Source organism: Merops nubicus, unplaced genomic scaffold, assembly GCF_000691845.1.
Source record: "Merops nubicus isolate BGI_N331 unplaced genomic scaffold, ASM69184v1 scaffold16990, whole genome shotgun sequence".
In the NCBI taxonomy this organism is placed as follows: Eukaryota; Metazoa; Chordata; class Aves; order Coraciiformes; family Meropidae; genus Merops; species Merops nubicus.
The window spans coordinates 1-15,984 of NW_008585023.1; the positions used below are offsets into that span (position 1 = coordinate 1).

The 15,984-nt window shown below is 55.7% G+C and overlaps 1 protein-coding gene across 1 annotated transcript; it reads left to right on the forward strand.

Annotated features, from left to right (window-relative positions):
- Positions 1-1,695: 1,695 nt before the first annotated feature.
- Positions 1,696-14,198, forward strand: CARD10 (caspase recruitment domain family, member 10; the record flags this gene model as incomplete). The annotated part of the gene is made up of 20 exons (XM_008946325.1): positions 1,696-1,917; positions 2,680-2,817; positions 3,145-3,470; positions 4,723-4,905; positions 5,291-5,446; positions 5,570-5,695; positions 5,866-6,060; positions 6,156-6,290; positions 6,747-6,862; positions 7,104-7,144; positions 7,730-7,847; positions 8,305-8,485; positions 9,137-9,260; positions 9,602-9,842; positions 10,130-10,199; positions 10,546-10,645; positions 11,115-11,273; positions 12,909-13,030; positions 13,641-13,756; positions 13,991-14,198. Coding segments are annotated over 20 exons (3,077 nt in total), but the record flags the coding sequence as incomplete, so codon positions are not given.
- Positions 14,199-15,984: the final 1,786 nt, after the last annotated feature.

The following is a 15,984-nucleotide window of genomic DNA, read 5'->3' on the forward strand; positions in this document are numbered from 1 at the left end:
GGTGGGGTGTTTGCTCCTCTTCTCCTCCTCCTTTTCCCCAGCCAGCTCCTCAGGGCTGGCCCCCGGTTCGCCATTCCTCGAAAAGAGCCTTCGAGTTGCCCAAAAGCGGGAGCCCCGCCCCCCTCCGGGCCCCCGGACTGGAGGGGTACCCCAGGCAGGAGGACGTGTACCGGCTCCCGGACCCCTCCACCCTCTCTCTCTCCTCTCTCTTTCCGCCAAGCCTGGCTGCCAAGGAGCCTGTCGCTGCTTGCACAGCCCGCTTGGCTTTCTTGGAGAAACCCTGGGGTTTAAAGTCATGAATCCGCTGCTGAGGAGCGGAGCTTGGAGCAGCACAACTTCTGTGAGCTGCTGTTGCACCCTGCCTACTTGTGTCCCTGTGGCAAGCGAGCCTGTCCCAAATCAAAGAGCTCGGTTTCTGCAAGGAGCTGCAGTTTGTTTTCCTCATTCAGCCGAGGATAATGTAGATCTGTATCGGTATTTAGGCTCCTAAGCCCTTTGGTGCTGGAAATCAGACACTTGAGCATCTTTTGTGGCTTCAACAATTCTCTTTTCCTGTTATCCCTCATCCAGCAGGCTCTGAGCCTCCCCTGTTCCTCCTTGGAGGATTAACTTCTGCACAGCTCTTTCAGCCGTGCTAGTTGGCTGTCCGAAGTTGCATGTTACCCTTCTCACCATATGGAAAGATGAAAAAAAAGTCCCAAAGAAAAGGAAAAGGAGTGGGATATTTCCTTCCCTCTGCCTTCATGCGACCTGAACCTCAATGCTGCCCCTGGGGCTGTTTGTGTGGCTGGGGTAGGAAAGCTGGGCTTGGTGCCAGCACCAGAGCAGCAGGTAACGGTGCACACTGGGCAGGAGAGAGGTCTTCTAGGTCTCAGCAGACCTTTGCTGTGCTCTGCCTTGCCACTGAGAAGGCTTTGTGCTGGCCTGCGAAGCAGATCTGGTTTCTCAAGTGGACATAGATAACGCTGGTTGAGTTGATGCCCAGGTGGGAAGAGCTCCCTGCTCCTACCTGCTCCATCACAGCTTGTAGGGCTTAATGGAGCAGCTTCACCACTGCTCAGAGGGTTTATGGTCCATTGACTTCAAGGAGTCCCTCTTGCTTTATTTGGTTGACAGAGGGATTGCCTTGTTGCTATGGATTTCCAGGGCTCCACATGGATGTGTGGAAGATGTGCTGCTGTGATTCCTTCAGCTCCACTACCTGTAGCCAAGGTGCTCCATGGGTCGGTGCCCTTGAGAGCTTCAGTTTGGTCACCAATGCTTGGGGCACGAAATGGTTCCCCAGGGAAACCCTCCTTCTCCAACCCTGGTCTGAGAGAGCATGTTCCAGGCTGTGAAAGCTCTTCATCCTCAGAGTTTCCCATTCTCAGAGGTAGGGAAAAAGAGATGATGTGTGACAGGTAGGGGCATTTAAGAGTGCTTCAGGGATGAAGATGACATCTTCCCTAGACTCCCTGCTAAATATGCTCCTAACTCCTTTATGCACCACTGCCTTCTGCCTGTGTAGACACTCAAGATCTCTCTGGCCCAATTTGGACGTAAAATGGCTTCTGATGTATCTGAGTCCCATTTGTCAGACCACTGAACTATTTGCAGGATCCTACCCCGACTCCTGTTCTCCCATCCCTTCTCACGCCTTTTACTCTGTGCTCCTCCATCATTCCTCAGATCTTCTCATTCCTTTTATGCTCCTAGCCCTGGAGAATGCTTCTCTGCAAGCCTCCAGCCTCTCGGAGCAGGAGGAGGAGGAAGAAGACATGGTCTGGGAGAGGATTGAGAGCGCACGGCACCAGCTGACCCGCTCCCTGAACCCCGCCAAGCTCACCCCCTACCTGCGCCAGTGCCGCGTGATAGACGAGCAGGATGAGGAGGAGGTGCTCAATTCCTGCAGATTCCCTTGCAAAAGCAACCAGACAGGTGGGAGACAGCACGAAGATGGGGCTGGTTTGTGGGGACAGCTTGGTTTTTGACACGCAGTGGACGGTGCCCAATGTGTGGGGGTGCAGCCTCCTGCTCCCGCCCGCTGTGGTGCTACCCTGGCGATGGTCTCTGAGGTGCCCTACAGCCAAACCAACCCCTGAGGGCCTCCCCCTGCCTGCACACAGAGCAGGGCAGTGCTCCCATTCTCTCCTCCAGCCACTACTCTTCCTGGAGGTGGAAGCAGAACCACTGGAGATACTGTTGCGTATCACAAAGCTGGTCTATACCGTTTTCTGTCTGGTTGGTGGGGAATTAGAATCATAGAATCATAGAATCATTTAGGTTGGCAGGGACCTTCAAGATCATCAAGTCCAACCATTGCGCCATTAAGGTTCTAAAGTCCTCTGCTAAAACAGATCAGAATCTGTCAGGGGTGGAAGGGACCAAAAGGGTAACCCAGTTCCAACCCCTCTGCCATGAGCAGGGACACCTCTCACTAGATCAGGCTGCCCAGAGCCTCATCCAGCCTGGCCTTAAAGACCCCCAAGGATGGGGCCTCAACCACCTCCCTGGGCAACCCATCCCAGGGTCTCACCACTCTCATGGGGAAGAACTTCTTCCTCACATCCAGCCTGAATCTGCCCGCTTCCAGCTTTGCCCCATACCCTGTAGTTCTGTTGTTACTCGATATCCTAAAAAGTCCCTCCCCAGCTTTCTTGTAGGCCCCCCTAAATCTTAGATCTTTCTCTCTTCTTCCAGGTTACCTGATGGACATCCTCCGGCGCCGTGGGAAACGAGGCTGTGAAGCCTTCCTGGAGTCTTTAGAGTTCTACTACCCAGAGCAGTACACACGGCTGACAGGGAAGGAGCCAGCCCAGCGCTGCTCGATGATCCTAGGTAGGGGCAGGTGCCCTGTCCCCTCTTCAGCTGCTACTTGCGTGGGAAGGGCCAGGAATCTCTGTGTGTGCATGCCCAAAAACCTGGCTCACAGCACCTATGTGCAAGGAACCTTCACAGCTCTCTGTTCTGGATCTGGAAAGGAAGGGGACATAAGTATCTGTGTGATGGACCACAGTGCTGTAGCCCTGAGAGTTCTTGGGCTGCAGACCCACAGCAGAGCTTGGCACCCCTTGGTGGAAGCTGAGCATTGGGTGTTTTTTTTTTTTTTTTTGAGCAATGGCTGTCTCAGCACCCAGGCCCTGATTTTTCCTTGTCTCCCTGCAGATGAGGAAGGCCCTGAGGGACTAACTCAGTTCCTGATGATGGAGGTGAAGAAGGTGAGGGCTCAGCGGAAAGAACACCTGCTGAAGGAACACCAGCTCCAGGTGAAAAACCAGGCGCTGGAGCAAGAGCAGGCTCGGCTGGAGCAGCAGCTGCAGGAGCTCCTGAAGGTGCAGGAACGTTACCAGAGGCTGAGAGAGGAGTGGGACTCCAACAGCGTGGAGCTGCTGAGGCTGAAGGATGAGAACTACATGATGGCCATGCGCTACGCCCAGCTCTGCGAGGAGAAGAACATGGCTGTGCTGAGGAGCAGGGACCTGCAGCTGGTGGTATGGCCCCAGGGAGTGAGAGGGTTGGTGGTGGGAGGTGGTGGTGGGGTCTGACAGCTCAGGGGGGTGCACAGAGATGACCACATGTGGTGGCCTGCGTGAGGGAGCTGCTGGCAGGTGAGATGTGCAGCGGGTGCTCTTGAGGGGGAACGTGCCCTGCAGAGCGGCCAAGTCATGGGCACAGCAGAGGAGGCAGCTGGAGATCCATCACCAGCTCCTGCCATGGCTGCAGATCCATCACCTAGGGGAGCCAGGACCAATTCCTCAGAGGCTGATGCTTTCCCTGGCATCTCTTGGCTCTCAGCCTGGTGGTCGGTGCCGCAAGGTGCCCTGTCCTCTCCTTGCCCACTGCCCTGTGCTGCCAGCTCTGCTGCTGGGTGGCAGTACTGTGCCCGGGCAGCCTAGGCAGCCGATTCCCTCAAGCTGCCTGTTTTTATTTACTCCTTTTCCAGCAAAGTGCCTGCATTTTCCTCCTCCTAGTGCTGGTGGGGGCTGTGCAGCTGCCCGAGCCAGGGCGCTGGGTGTGTGCGTGCTGCCTGGCACTGCCCAGCCTGCCCTGCAGCTCACAGGAGGGTTTTGGCCCAGACTCCATCCCCCTCCTGCCGCTCCCCACCGCCTCCTCGTCTCTCTCGCGTGACGTTTGGGAGACTCATGCCCTGCATACCTGAGGAAATTCATGACTCTGAGCTCCAGCTGCCAAGCTCTCACCTCCAGCAAACACGCACCCGTTTCCTGCCTGGGCAAGGACAGCTCTGCCTTGAATCTATTAATAATCCAGTTTCCTCAGTGCCCTGCTGCCTCCTGGCATTTCCCCTGCCAGTCTGGGCCTGGACCTCTCACACAGCCCCACGGTTTCCTTGCATTCCACATTCAGCTCTGCCAGCACCAGGATTCTCCCCTATGTTTTATCTGGTTTTATCTTCCCTGGGTCTCCACTCAGGGAGGTGAATTGCTTGTGGGTGACTGTGGGGTGAAGAAATCCCCTAGAAGGAGGAAGCCTTTGAGATGCTCACAGCTCCTGTCCCTGGCAGCACACCAGAGTTCCTTGGTCCACCTGTGGTCAAAGCCACACTGGGGATGCCCCAAGGCTGCAAGAAAGTTGTTGCACTGGGAGAGGATCCCGAGTGTGATTTTGCAAGTGCCTCTTCCTCCTTTGCCCTGCGGGGGAAAAGCTTTTGTGTGCAGCTACCTGTGCCCAACGGCAGAGCAGGCAGAGCTCTGGGTCAGCCTGGGTTTCTTCCCTGGCTTGCAGGTGGACCAGCTGAAGTGCAAAGTGACCAGCCTGGAAGAGGAGAGCAGCCTGCTGCGGAAACAGGCGTCTGTGCCACCCCAACGAGAGCCAGAGGAGAGGAGCCACCCTGACCCTGTGTCTGAGCTGTGGGCTGAGAACCAGAGGCTCACGGCATCGCTGCAGGAGCTGCAGGGCATGCTGAAGGTACCTGCTGGCTCCATCCCACCTCCTGCCCTGGGGCACCTCCAGCCTTGGTGACACGGGAGCTGGAAAGATGGAGGAAATCACTCTCCCGGGCTGATGTGTCCCTTCCTCTGAGGGTGTTGCTTGGCTTTGGTGGCTGCTGTGGCTCCTGGGTTTGGGTAGTCGTGGGTCCTTGTTTCCAGCTCTGTGATGGCACCTAGATGTGCTCACCAAGCATGACTCTGTGCCTTGGAGTGCCCAGTAGATAGGTGTAGGAGCGATGATGGCACTTGTGCCAGACTGCTTGCCAACATCAAGCTTGGTGCTTGTGGTGCACCAGCAGCTAGGACGCCTCTGAGATGCTCACAGCTGCTGTGGTGAGGTGACAGTACCCTCTTGCCTCCAGACGTCCGGCGAGGGCCCTGTGCCAGGCTCTGAACAGATCCTGCTGGACATCCTGGAGCACGACTGGAAGGAAGCCCAAGATGACCGGCAGGATCTTTGCCAGAAGCTCAACTCCCTACAGAACGAGCTGCAGTGGGCTGAAGAGCTAAGGGACAAGGTAGCTCATCCATCACTGCTCCCATCCCACACACCAAGCAGGGCCTGGAAGATGGGGAGGCAGGGAGGGGGCTGGGAAGCCACAGGAGTCACTTCTAAGGGGGCTAATGCTTGGTGTTGCCAGTACCTTCAGGAGGTGGAAGATCTACAGCTGAAGTTCAGGACGCTGCAGAAGGACTGTGATCTCTACAAGCATCGTATGAACACGGTGCTGCTGCAGCTGGAGGAGATTGAGAAAGAACGGGACCAGGTAGAACACTCCTCCCCCTGGCTCTCCACCTCTCACAGGACCAGGATTTCTATCTCTGCTCTTGACACCCCCTCTTTGCCTGTGGGGTCTTCTCCATCCATACCAGCGTGAGAGGGGGGATTGGTGGTGCAGTTCTCTGCCTCTTCCCACTCTCAGCCTGGCTCTTGCAGGCCATCCAGAGCCGTGATGGGGTGCAGCTCCAGTACTCCCAGAGCCTGATCGAGAAGGACCAGTACCGCAAGCGTGTGAGGGCCCTGGAGGAGGAGAGGGACGAGCTCCTGAGCAAGCTGAGCCAGGCAGAGGGGCTGAACAGCTCCCTGGAGGCACAGCTCCAGAGGGGCCAAGGCGCCCGCAGCCTGAGCAAGGTGAGGATGGCTGGGGAAAAAAAGGGGGAACAGAAGGCAGAGGGCTCAGGGTTGATTTCTGTTGGGGTGCAATGATGGAGTTCCTTCTCTTCCAGATGTGCAGCTCTTCCTACTCCCTCTGCTCCAACCTCAGCAGCACCTGGAGCCTCATAGACAACCCTCCTGGGCTTGTGGATGCTCCGGGGATTTCTGTTATCCCGTTCCTGGGGGATTCAGCTGTTCAGAGCATGGTGAGTGCTTGCCCACGAGAGGCCCTCAGCCAAGGGCAGCAGGGGCCCACGCTGCCTAGGAAGGGCACAGAGGTGTTGGGGGGGGTTCATTGTGGGGCTGTGACTCGGTGGAAGACTGGGCATATCTAGGTGTGTAAGGTGTTTTCCCACTCAGTTGGGTGGGAATTGGGGGAAGCAAGACTCTGTTCATCCCGTATGACAACCTAGAAATCAACAGCCTCACATCAGATGTTATTCTCCCCCAAAAGCTGTTTAATCTGCACATGCTGGGGGAGAAATCTGCCTCTTTTGAAGCCTGTAGCAGCATTGTGTTGTTTTTAAGGGAACCATGTCCTTTCTGTTGACTCTGAACTCCTGCTAGAGCACCCTCAAATGGCTAGTCCCACAGGTTACTCACATCTCTGGGAGAGGCTGGGTGTTGGTGTTAGCAGACATCTCTCTCTCTTTGTGCCCCAGGAGGTAACTCCTGACAGTGAGAAGGAAATCAACCGCCTCTCCACCTTCCCCTTCCCTCCCTGCATCGGCTCCATCCTCCGCCGGCAGCGGGAAGAGAGGTGCCTGCCCTACAAAAGGTGATGCCTGGGGCCTGCTGGAGTCTGTGCCCTGCCCCGTGGGGCTTGTGGGGGCCAGGGAGAGCAGGCTGGCAGGGCAGGAGGGAACCTGGGGTGGGGGCTGTTGGCTGGGAGCTGCGTGCTGGCTGAGGGTTGCTTCTGGTGGGCGGGTGAAGGCTGTGGGGGTGAGGATGAAGACAGGATGCAAACAAGGTTTGAAAAAGCTGCTGCCTCACAGTTGTCCTTTGTGTCTCCTTTGTAGCTTGTCCTGCGGCTCCTTTAGCAGCATTGAAGATGCAACAGGTACCAGGGTGAGGACTTTCCTCAAAGGGCTTAGGTGAAAAGAAGCAGTGGCCATGGGGAGAGGGGCTGGGCTGCTGGTCCTCCCTCACCAGTTTGGGTTGTGCAGCTCACCGTGAGGGCTCTGCAGGTGTAGCAGGGTGCTATGGACCCACACGTGCCCCAGGCCCAGCAGCTGGAAAAGCTGTTTTTTAACTGCAGAGCAGGCAGCTCTTCACATCAGCTCTACTTATGGAGAGCTGCACTGATGGAGAACTTGATGTGGAGTTGAGGGAGCAGGTTACAGAAGAGAGAAATGCCTTTGCCCTGGGGGGTTATTGGATATTCCCTTCATCTGCTGCTGCCTGGGTCATGGGTTGTAAACCTCCTGGAGTGGAGCTCCTGGTGCTGGTGGCTTATCTCTGGGCACATCCAGGTGGCCCTGGCTACTGCAGCCTTCTGCCTTTGCTTCTTCTCAAGAGACAGGGGAAAGCCTTTCCAGGAGGGCGACCATTCCAAGCCCAGCTGTAGCCTCAGTTTCCTAGCCAGATGCTAGCAAATGCCCTGGAGGTGACATGCCCCCTCTCTCCCTTTTGCTCTCTTCCCTAGGCAGTGGTTTTGCTAGCACCTCGCATGGGACCTTCTCTTCTTCCAGCAGCAGCTACGCCAGGGTGAAGTCTGAGATCTGCTTGTCCACGCTTCGCAGCCACCAGGAGGTCACCAGGAGGTGACTACTGCTGGGCACTCGGAGTTGGCTGCCTTGGGGGGACGTTTTGTGGGGCTGGGGGACCTTTCCTTTCTGCCTCCCCCCTGTGCATGCTCTGTCTAGTGAGAGAAATGAGTATCCTGCAGTCCTTGCTTCCCAGCAGGACTCCAAAGTTTTGTGCTGTCCCATTTGGGATGGCAGCAATGGGGAGGTTGTCCTGGGCTTGTGGACACGTCTGTCTAGGTGGGGACAGGACCGTGGGGGCACAGTTTGGCTTTGGTGTTGGGGTTAGAGGGATGGAAGGGTCTGGGGTGGGGCTCCTAAGCTCTCTGGGTGTGCCCTGGTGATGGCTGTGATTCCTGAGCCCTGCCGTGCTCAGCACAATAAACACCCTGTGGCTGGACACAAGGCCTGGGGGACCAGTTCTTAGACAACACAGCAAGCTTCAGTTGCTGGACTTGGCATTTCTCCTTGCCAGGTCACTGGTGGTCCAGCTCAGCAGCATGGGTCACCCCAGCAACCCCTCACACCACGAGAAGAGGCTTGGAGCAGACATCTCCATCATTGGAGGGAACAGGACAGGGATTTATGTCCAGTGGGTCAAGCCAGGCTCACGGGTGGAGGACACAGGACTCAGGGAAGGGTGCCGGCTCATCGAGGTGAGTCTGGGAATGGGGCTCCCTTTGGGGCTTTGCAGGGCACCTGGGATGATGCAGAGAGCGTGGAGTGATCCCCAGCCCAAGCTGACCCAGTCTGAAGTCCACCTCCATTCCTCTTGTTTCCCAGAAGTGCTCCCTGCCTAGAGATTTGTGGAGCACCAACACCCAGCCAGGTCTCATGACACTCAAGTGTGGCGGTGCCTGTAAAAATGCTAAGACCTTCTGAAACATTCCTTTCAGCTACAGAAGGGGAGAAACAAAAAAGGAGCCATAGAATTAAGACAGCAGTAGGGTTTTATGTCCCTGGAGTTGTCTGTCACCTTGTAGTATTTCAGAGCAAACTGATTCCTGCATCCTGCACATGCCCATTGCAAGGCAATCAATTCTGGAGCAAGATTTCTTCAGGCCTTCATGACCCTCCTGAGCTCTAGAGAATAATTGCTCTGAAGAAAGCTCCTGGAGGGGAGGGAAGGGCGTTTGTTTTGGCAAGAGTGACACCACTTGAAATACAGCTACACTGCTTGAATAAATATCTCACCTGTAACTGGAGATAAAGCAGCTCTCCTGCCCTGGTGATGGGTGAAGGAGCTGGAGGGGGAGGGGAACCTGCTCTTCCAGCCCTTAATCCTAACAGCACTGAGTCCTTACTAGCTGAGGGTGCCATCCCTGAAGGAAGAGGTCCTTTCCCTGGAGAACTGCACTCGAGAGGTCGCCTACTTGAGCCTGCTGCATTGGGATGAACCCTCTGCTCTCATCTTTCAGCTGGACCTGGAAGGTAAGACCCTGGCAGCTGGGTGTCCTTTGAGCCTGAGCTCTCTGATTCCCTTCCCAGACCTTCCATCCAGCTCTGGAGGTAAATCTCTGTTATTCTTTCTCCTCTCCTGTTGGGTCCTAGGCCACCATGTCTGACACAGGGGTTGCCCATAGCTCCAGTAGATTCCCCTCTCTGGTGTGACTTGTGCATCCTCTGAGTCACAGGATGGAGGAGGTACAGACCCTCTGTCTGCTCACCTCCTCTCCACCCCCAGCTCCAACCCATCCCAGCCGTGCTGGACACGTGGCTATCTCACTGGTTGCCTCCTGTTTGCCTACCTGACCTCCAATCCTCTTCTCCAGGTTACCAGCCTCTGCGGGAAGCCCTGGAAGAAGGGAAGAAGCTTTCTGGAGACTCGTTCTACGTACGTACCAACCTGTCCCTCCTGGAGTCTTCAGACCCTTACGCTCTGTGCGTCAAGTGCCGGGAGATCCTCCACGTCATGGACACCATGCACAAGGGGCAGCTGGAGTGGTACTGCTCCCGAGTCGACCCCTTGACCATGAGGGACCTGGACAAGGGCACGGTGCCCAACTACAGCAGGTAACGAGAGCCAGGAGGAAGGTGTGGGCTCCCTGGGCTGTCTGCCCCCTTTAGATGTCATGAGCATCACCCAGGAGTCCTGAGGGGCTCAGACTGGTCTCTTGATGGTGTGGTCTGTCAAGCTTCGTGTGGAGGGACCTGTGTGGTGGCATCTGGGTGCCCTTGAGAGCCCGGAGTGAGGGCTTTGATACAGCCAAGCTTCTACTGATGTGGAGAAGAGGATCCTATCAGGCTGTGGTCCCTAGGGGCTCTGGAGTTACTTGAGTGTGAGTTCTCTGTCTTTTCAGGGCTCACCAGCTTTTGAAGATCCAAGAGAAGGGCCAGATGCCTGGGCAGCAGAGGGGCCACAGAAATAACGTAAGCCAACGAAGGCAGTGATGAGAGCCCTGTGTGTGTGCCTGTGGCCACCCCACCACCTCAGCATGCAATCTGCCCCACCCTCTTGCTAAACCAGCTCATGTAGAGGTGGCATCTGGGTTAGCAAGCAGAGCAGGGACTTACAGCCCAGGTAGTGTTCCTCTTCTGTGGCCGCTTTCCTACCCCCTCCCCATTTCCCAGGCTGAACTCAACGAGCAGCAGACCTGGTCCCACAATTTTTGTGTGTGTGCTCCCTCCCCTTTGCCAATGGGTGTTCTGCAGGCAGCTCTGTGTGTCTGTGCAAAGGTCTGTGCTCTTGGCCTTATTGCCCTCATTTTCTCCTCAGCTAAAGAAACGGGCCTTGGACCAGCTTCGCCTGGTGAAATCCAAATCACAGAGGAGCCTAGAACAGCCCCCTCAGCAGCTGTGGCTGGACCCCTGCTCTGGTGAGCTGTTACCCCTGTACCTGCCTCATCACCCTTGGAGACCCACTTGTCTCCTGTGGGCGCTGGAGGGACACTGACATCTTGGGATGCTGAAGTCTGTTTGCCCAGGATCCCTCTTTTAGCTCTGCTAACAGGGTTTTGGGAAGCCTGTGCATGTTTAAAGCCCCTGATTTTCTGGAGCTTCCTGTTGCTTCCATTGTTTTGGGGGACATGTAACTTTCTGTGGAAAATAAACCAGTGTGTAACTCAAGGGAGTTCCAGGAAATGGGCAAGGGAGGCTGCAGCCAGGATATCTGCCTGTGGGTGAGTGTTGTGAGAAGGGTAGGATCTCTCCTGGGACATAGAAAGTTTGGTAGGTGCCTCTGTTGGTCAGGATGAAGGGATGGCACAGGATGAATGGGATGATCTGTGGACCAGTGACTGGTCTCCCACCTTCTCACTGTTGGCTTTTTCCATTCCTGTCTCCCAGACCCAGAGCTGCACCTGAAGCCTTACAGCCTAGTGCGCCCCATGGTGGTGAAGGCACCTCGTCCCGTGGTGCTGTCCCCTCCCTGCATTGCTCCACGACTCATCAGGAACCTGCTGGACTTGCCCACCTCTCGCCTGGACTTCCATGTGTGTCCAGCAGGTAGGCAGCAATGGGACATCAAGCTAAGATGTTGTCATTTCTCTAGAGGCCTTGGGCAGCCCAGTTGAGGGAAGAGGTGCTCTTAGGCTTGGAACTATGAGATGTGGTCTCATGGGGCTCTTTGAAAGCACGTGGTGCCTCTTCAGCAGCTAAGTGTGAGGGGCTCTCACTCTTCTCTGCCAATACCTGTTGACAGGTCATGGTTTTGGGCTGAGTGTCTTCAAGATGTTCCCTCCAATCTTCAACTGTGTCCTATCCCTTTGGCCCTTCTTTCTGGACTCCTGGGGCATGGGGATCTTCTCTCTCCCCTTGAGTGGGTGATGGTGGTGTGGCCTTGTTGCTCTGGGTGTCTCTTCCCAAGGGTGAAGCCCCTGGGTGAGGTAGGCTCTGCAGGTTGACTTCATACCAGCTATTCCTCCCCAGGCATCAGAGGACCCAGTCTTAGTGCTGGTGTCCCCTTTCTGCCAGCAGCACGAGACTGATGCCCCACAGCAGAGGCTGCTGGGGAAAGGACTTTTCTCCCATAGGGAACTTTTACAGAGGACAGCTCCTCCTTTTGTCCTTCCTCCTCCCTTCTCCATCTCTCTCCTTCCCCTGTGTTTAGAATTCTGCCTTTGCCAGCTGCAGGACTGGAAAATGAGTCGATATCTTTTTTTGGGGGTGGTGATGGAGGTAGTGAAAAACCTCTGGATGCTGAGGAAAGATGGCTCTGCACATTTTGCCTGCTGGGCTTCTTCTGTGAGGGACTTGGCCTTATCTCTTGTCCTACTGAGCCCTCTGCAGGGTCCCACTCACATTGCATGGGGACGTGCTTGGAAACTCTTACTGTGACTGGGAATTTACACCCAGGGCAGAACCTGCATTCTCCATTCTGCTGGTGTTGCCTGTTGTGGGGGAAGGGAGATGATCCTGGAGCCCTGAGCCATTTCTTTTCTCTCCACATTTTCCTTTGGCGAACAACCCAGCCAGTGCAGAGTTAGCATAAACCATCTGAGCTTCCTCAGCAGCTGCCTGCCCCTAAAAGAAACAGGTTGTTTTGCAGGCTCCAGCTCTACCTGGGAAGAACCTGTGCCATCAGGCAGAGGTAGCAGAGGATGCCCAGCCAGCCTGGCGCTTGGGAGAGCTCTGGTTGTGCTCTGTGTGTGTTTGAGTTCTATCATCCTCTGTTGGGAGTTATCAGGGGTACCTGGCAGTCCTTGCTTGACCACACTGACCTCTCACTACACACTCCTCTTGCTTCCTCAGCCCTGCCACTCACAGGAGCCACCTACCAGTCTGTGCAGCTCACAAACCCTGCTGAAAACCTAGCTGGCAAGATAAAGTGACTGTTTTTTCTGCCATACTCTACGGTGGCAGGGGGGACAATGGCCACAAGCTGGCGTAGGCTGCTGTGGGACTGCAACCTAAGTGCTGCTGTCACCCTGCAAGTTGTCTTCAGCTGTAATATCTTGCTTGTTCTGTAGGCAGAAAGCTGCAGGATATCCATGCCAATGTGTAATGTTGGATAATTAGACTCCCTCTCTGGAATCCATAAACACTGAGCTCGATAAGCGTCAGCAGACGTGAGGTAGAAAGGATGTGCAGGAGGGAGAAGGGGCTGACATCTCCCTCTTCCTCTCTCCTCCTGGCTCACAGAGAAGCTGGCAGAAGGGGATCCCAGTGCAACCCACCCTCAGGAGCACCCTGTGTCTAGAACTGGCCCCCAGGACCGGAGGGAGAGTGGGCGAATCCGCATGATCCAGGAGACGATGGAGAAGGTGCTGAGCTGGTTGGTTTGAGGAGAGAGGGCCAGGATGGAGCAGGGGGAGAGGGAGAGTGGCGTTGCGACAGAAAAGGAGCTGCTTGGTTGGGGGCTGTGTAATTTGGAGGATGTTTTAGGTTCAGGTGTGATGGAGCAGCAGATATGGACATTTCCCTGAGCTTCTGTTGAGCTCAGGTAGAAGAAGTGGCAGCTGGGGACACATGGCAGAGGTGGTGGGAGAGGTCACTGCAGAAGTGACTTCCCTGCCCTCACATTCCTCACCTTTGCCAAAGCAGCAACAGCTCTGCTCAGGGCAGGGGGAGAAATGTAGGGCTGTGGGTGACAAAGGGTGGCAGTGGTGACAAACCAGGTATTCTTATGGTCTGTGGCTGAGCAAGGGGCTCTGTTGGCTCTCGAGTTGGGTTGGTGGTGATGGAGTGGGTGACCCTGCTCTTTAATCCTCCCCTTCTTTCTTGTCACTGTCCATAAATCCCACATTTAATGGAATTACTATTGGAAAAGCAATGATATTTCACAGCAGGGCGTTTGATTTAATGTAACTGTCAGGGGCTGGGGGTTATTTTTTCCCCATTTAAATCAGTAAATCTCTTCCATTTCCCTTCCAGAATAAACACTGCCTGCTGGAGCTGGGAGTTCAGAGCGTGAGGGATCTCATCAGAAGTGAGATATACCCCATTGTTATCCACATTGAGGTCACTGAGAAGAATGTTAGAGGACTCAGGTGAGGAAAGATGGGGTGGCATGGATGGAAGGGGTCGTGGGAGGAGAGGGAACCCCTCGTCTCCCTTCAGAGGGTCCGGATGAGGGTCGGGGTTGAAGCTTCTTGCCGGGTTAGCTGCTGGGAGGGGGAAAACCAGCAGGAAAATCAGCTTTGCCTCCCTCTGAGAAGATCCCTGGGTGGCTTTCCCCAGTCCCTCCACGCCCAGGGTGACGCTGGTGCCTGTGTTTTCCCCAGGAGCTTGCTGGGGGAGGCGGGCCGGCGGGACTCGGAGGTGCTGAAGGCGTGTCGTGGTGCCGAGCAGGCTCTCCACACCCTGCCCTGCTCCTGGGCACGTCTGGAACCCCACGCCTGGAGCCGCCCCGAGGAGCTGCCCAAGGTCCTTCGGGGATGCATCTTCCAGGAGCAGACCCGCCCCCTGTGGATCGAGGAGGGCGACGACTGAGCTGGGGAAGGATGGCAGAGCGGGCACCAGCCCCAAGAGGTGTTCTTGGAGGTGCCTCCTCGGGCTCCTCCAGGTATTCTTCTTACCTGAGGGGATCCCAGAAGCAAAGCCCCCCCCCCCAAGGGTAGCCCTTCTGGTGCCATGGAGGCCACCAAGAGCCAGGGAGTGACACCTGCTGCCTTCCCTGGTTGAGCTTTCTGTGTTTGATTGGCGAGACGTCTTCTACCCTCACAGTGGACACCACCCTCATGGACTGTTGCCCATCCCTGAGGTCAGATTGTCAGATGGGGACCAGAGGGGAGCTGTGGGATCAGGCCGAGGAGGAGCATGATCCATTTGAAGCCCATCTCCCCTCCCCTCCACCTCCCCTGCCCTGTGGCACTGTGTGCTCTGGGTCTCCTCTTCCTCTGCTTGTCTACCTCGACTCCAGGCCCCGTGGCACGGGGTGCCAAGGCCCCACCGCGGCTGGAGGGACACTAAGCTTCCAAGAAAGCCTCGTTTTACAGGAGCTGTACTCTTTATTGCTTGTAAATTATTAATAGAGCCTTCTACTGGCAAACCACATAGAAAGGAGAATTAAATACCATTCATAACGGGAGTGGGTGGCAGGCTAAGGGCTTCTGTCTTATTGGGAAGGGTTAGGGGATGCACAATGGGGTATTTTTCTCCTCCTTTAGCTGAGACCCAGCTGCCCATGCTGCATATCACGTCCCCCTCCCATTTCTGCTTGCTCCATTTTTCAGTCCCTTGTCTCTCCCCACTGCTGATGTTGGCCAGATTAATTTAGGAAAGCCAGGGAAAAGCTCACTTGATGTGTCTGGCTGAGGTCCCTAGAGCTTCCCATCCCTTTGTGCCCTGGTTATTGTGAAGTGACAAGCTAGCTACCTCATCCTCCTGGAGGACACTGGTGAGACTGAGCCCAGCAACACTGCCAGGAGAGTGGGGGCAGTGCCCCTCTAATGTTCTCACCCTGTCGTAGGCCTGGGGGTGGGTCCGAGGAGGAAAAGAAGGAAGACAGAAGGTTTGGGTTGGCAGCATCTGTGGTCACCCACCTTAGGATGATCCCAAGTCCTAACCTGTTGGAAAGGGGTGCCAAGATACCCGTGCCATGGAGAGGTGGTGGTTGTGGTGTGGTAGGTGATCTTTCCTGGGGCACACAAGAGGGAAATGGAGTCTGTAGCTCTGGGAAGCTCCACGGAGTATGAGGTTGAGTCCACTGATCCTGGTCTCAATGGGAGAAGATGGACAACTGACCCCAGAGTCAAGTCCTCTCTGTGTCCTCCTTGCCCCTGTGGTTAGGGCACTGCTCCTGCCGTACACTTCTGAAGCTCTGAGCAAAGATTAACTTGCTGATCTCCACAGGTCCCCTGCGAGATGTTATTTCAGGCTCTAAACCAGTTGCCTGTGTCTTTTCGGAGGACGTGAAGCGGGGGGGGGGAGGAGGAAAGAAAACAAAAAGATTTTCACCTGCAGTCACTAAAATGTAGAGCAGAGTCCCAGCTCTGCCCTGGAGCAGTGCAGCTTTCACAGGCAAGGGGGAACTGGTGTCACACATGGCTCCAGGTGAAAGCTCCCAAACGACATCCACTCCAGGGGCTGTAGCCTCAGCATCCCCACACAGCCAGCCCCCTTGGGAGGAGGCTTGCCCTGCAGGCAGACAAAGTGAGACTCTTGTTGAGCTGATGAGAAGACAAGTCCCAAAGCAAGCTCCCATCCACCCTGGCATGGATTTGGAGATGAGTTGTTTGCATCTTTCCAGGGAAAACAAGTAGTGCTTGAGTGCCCA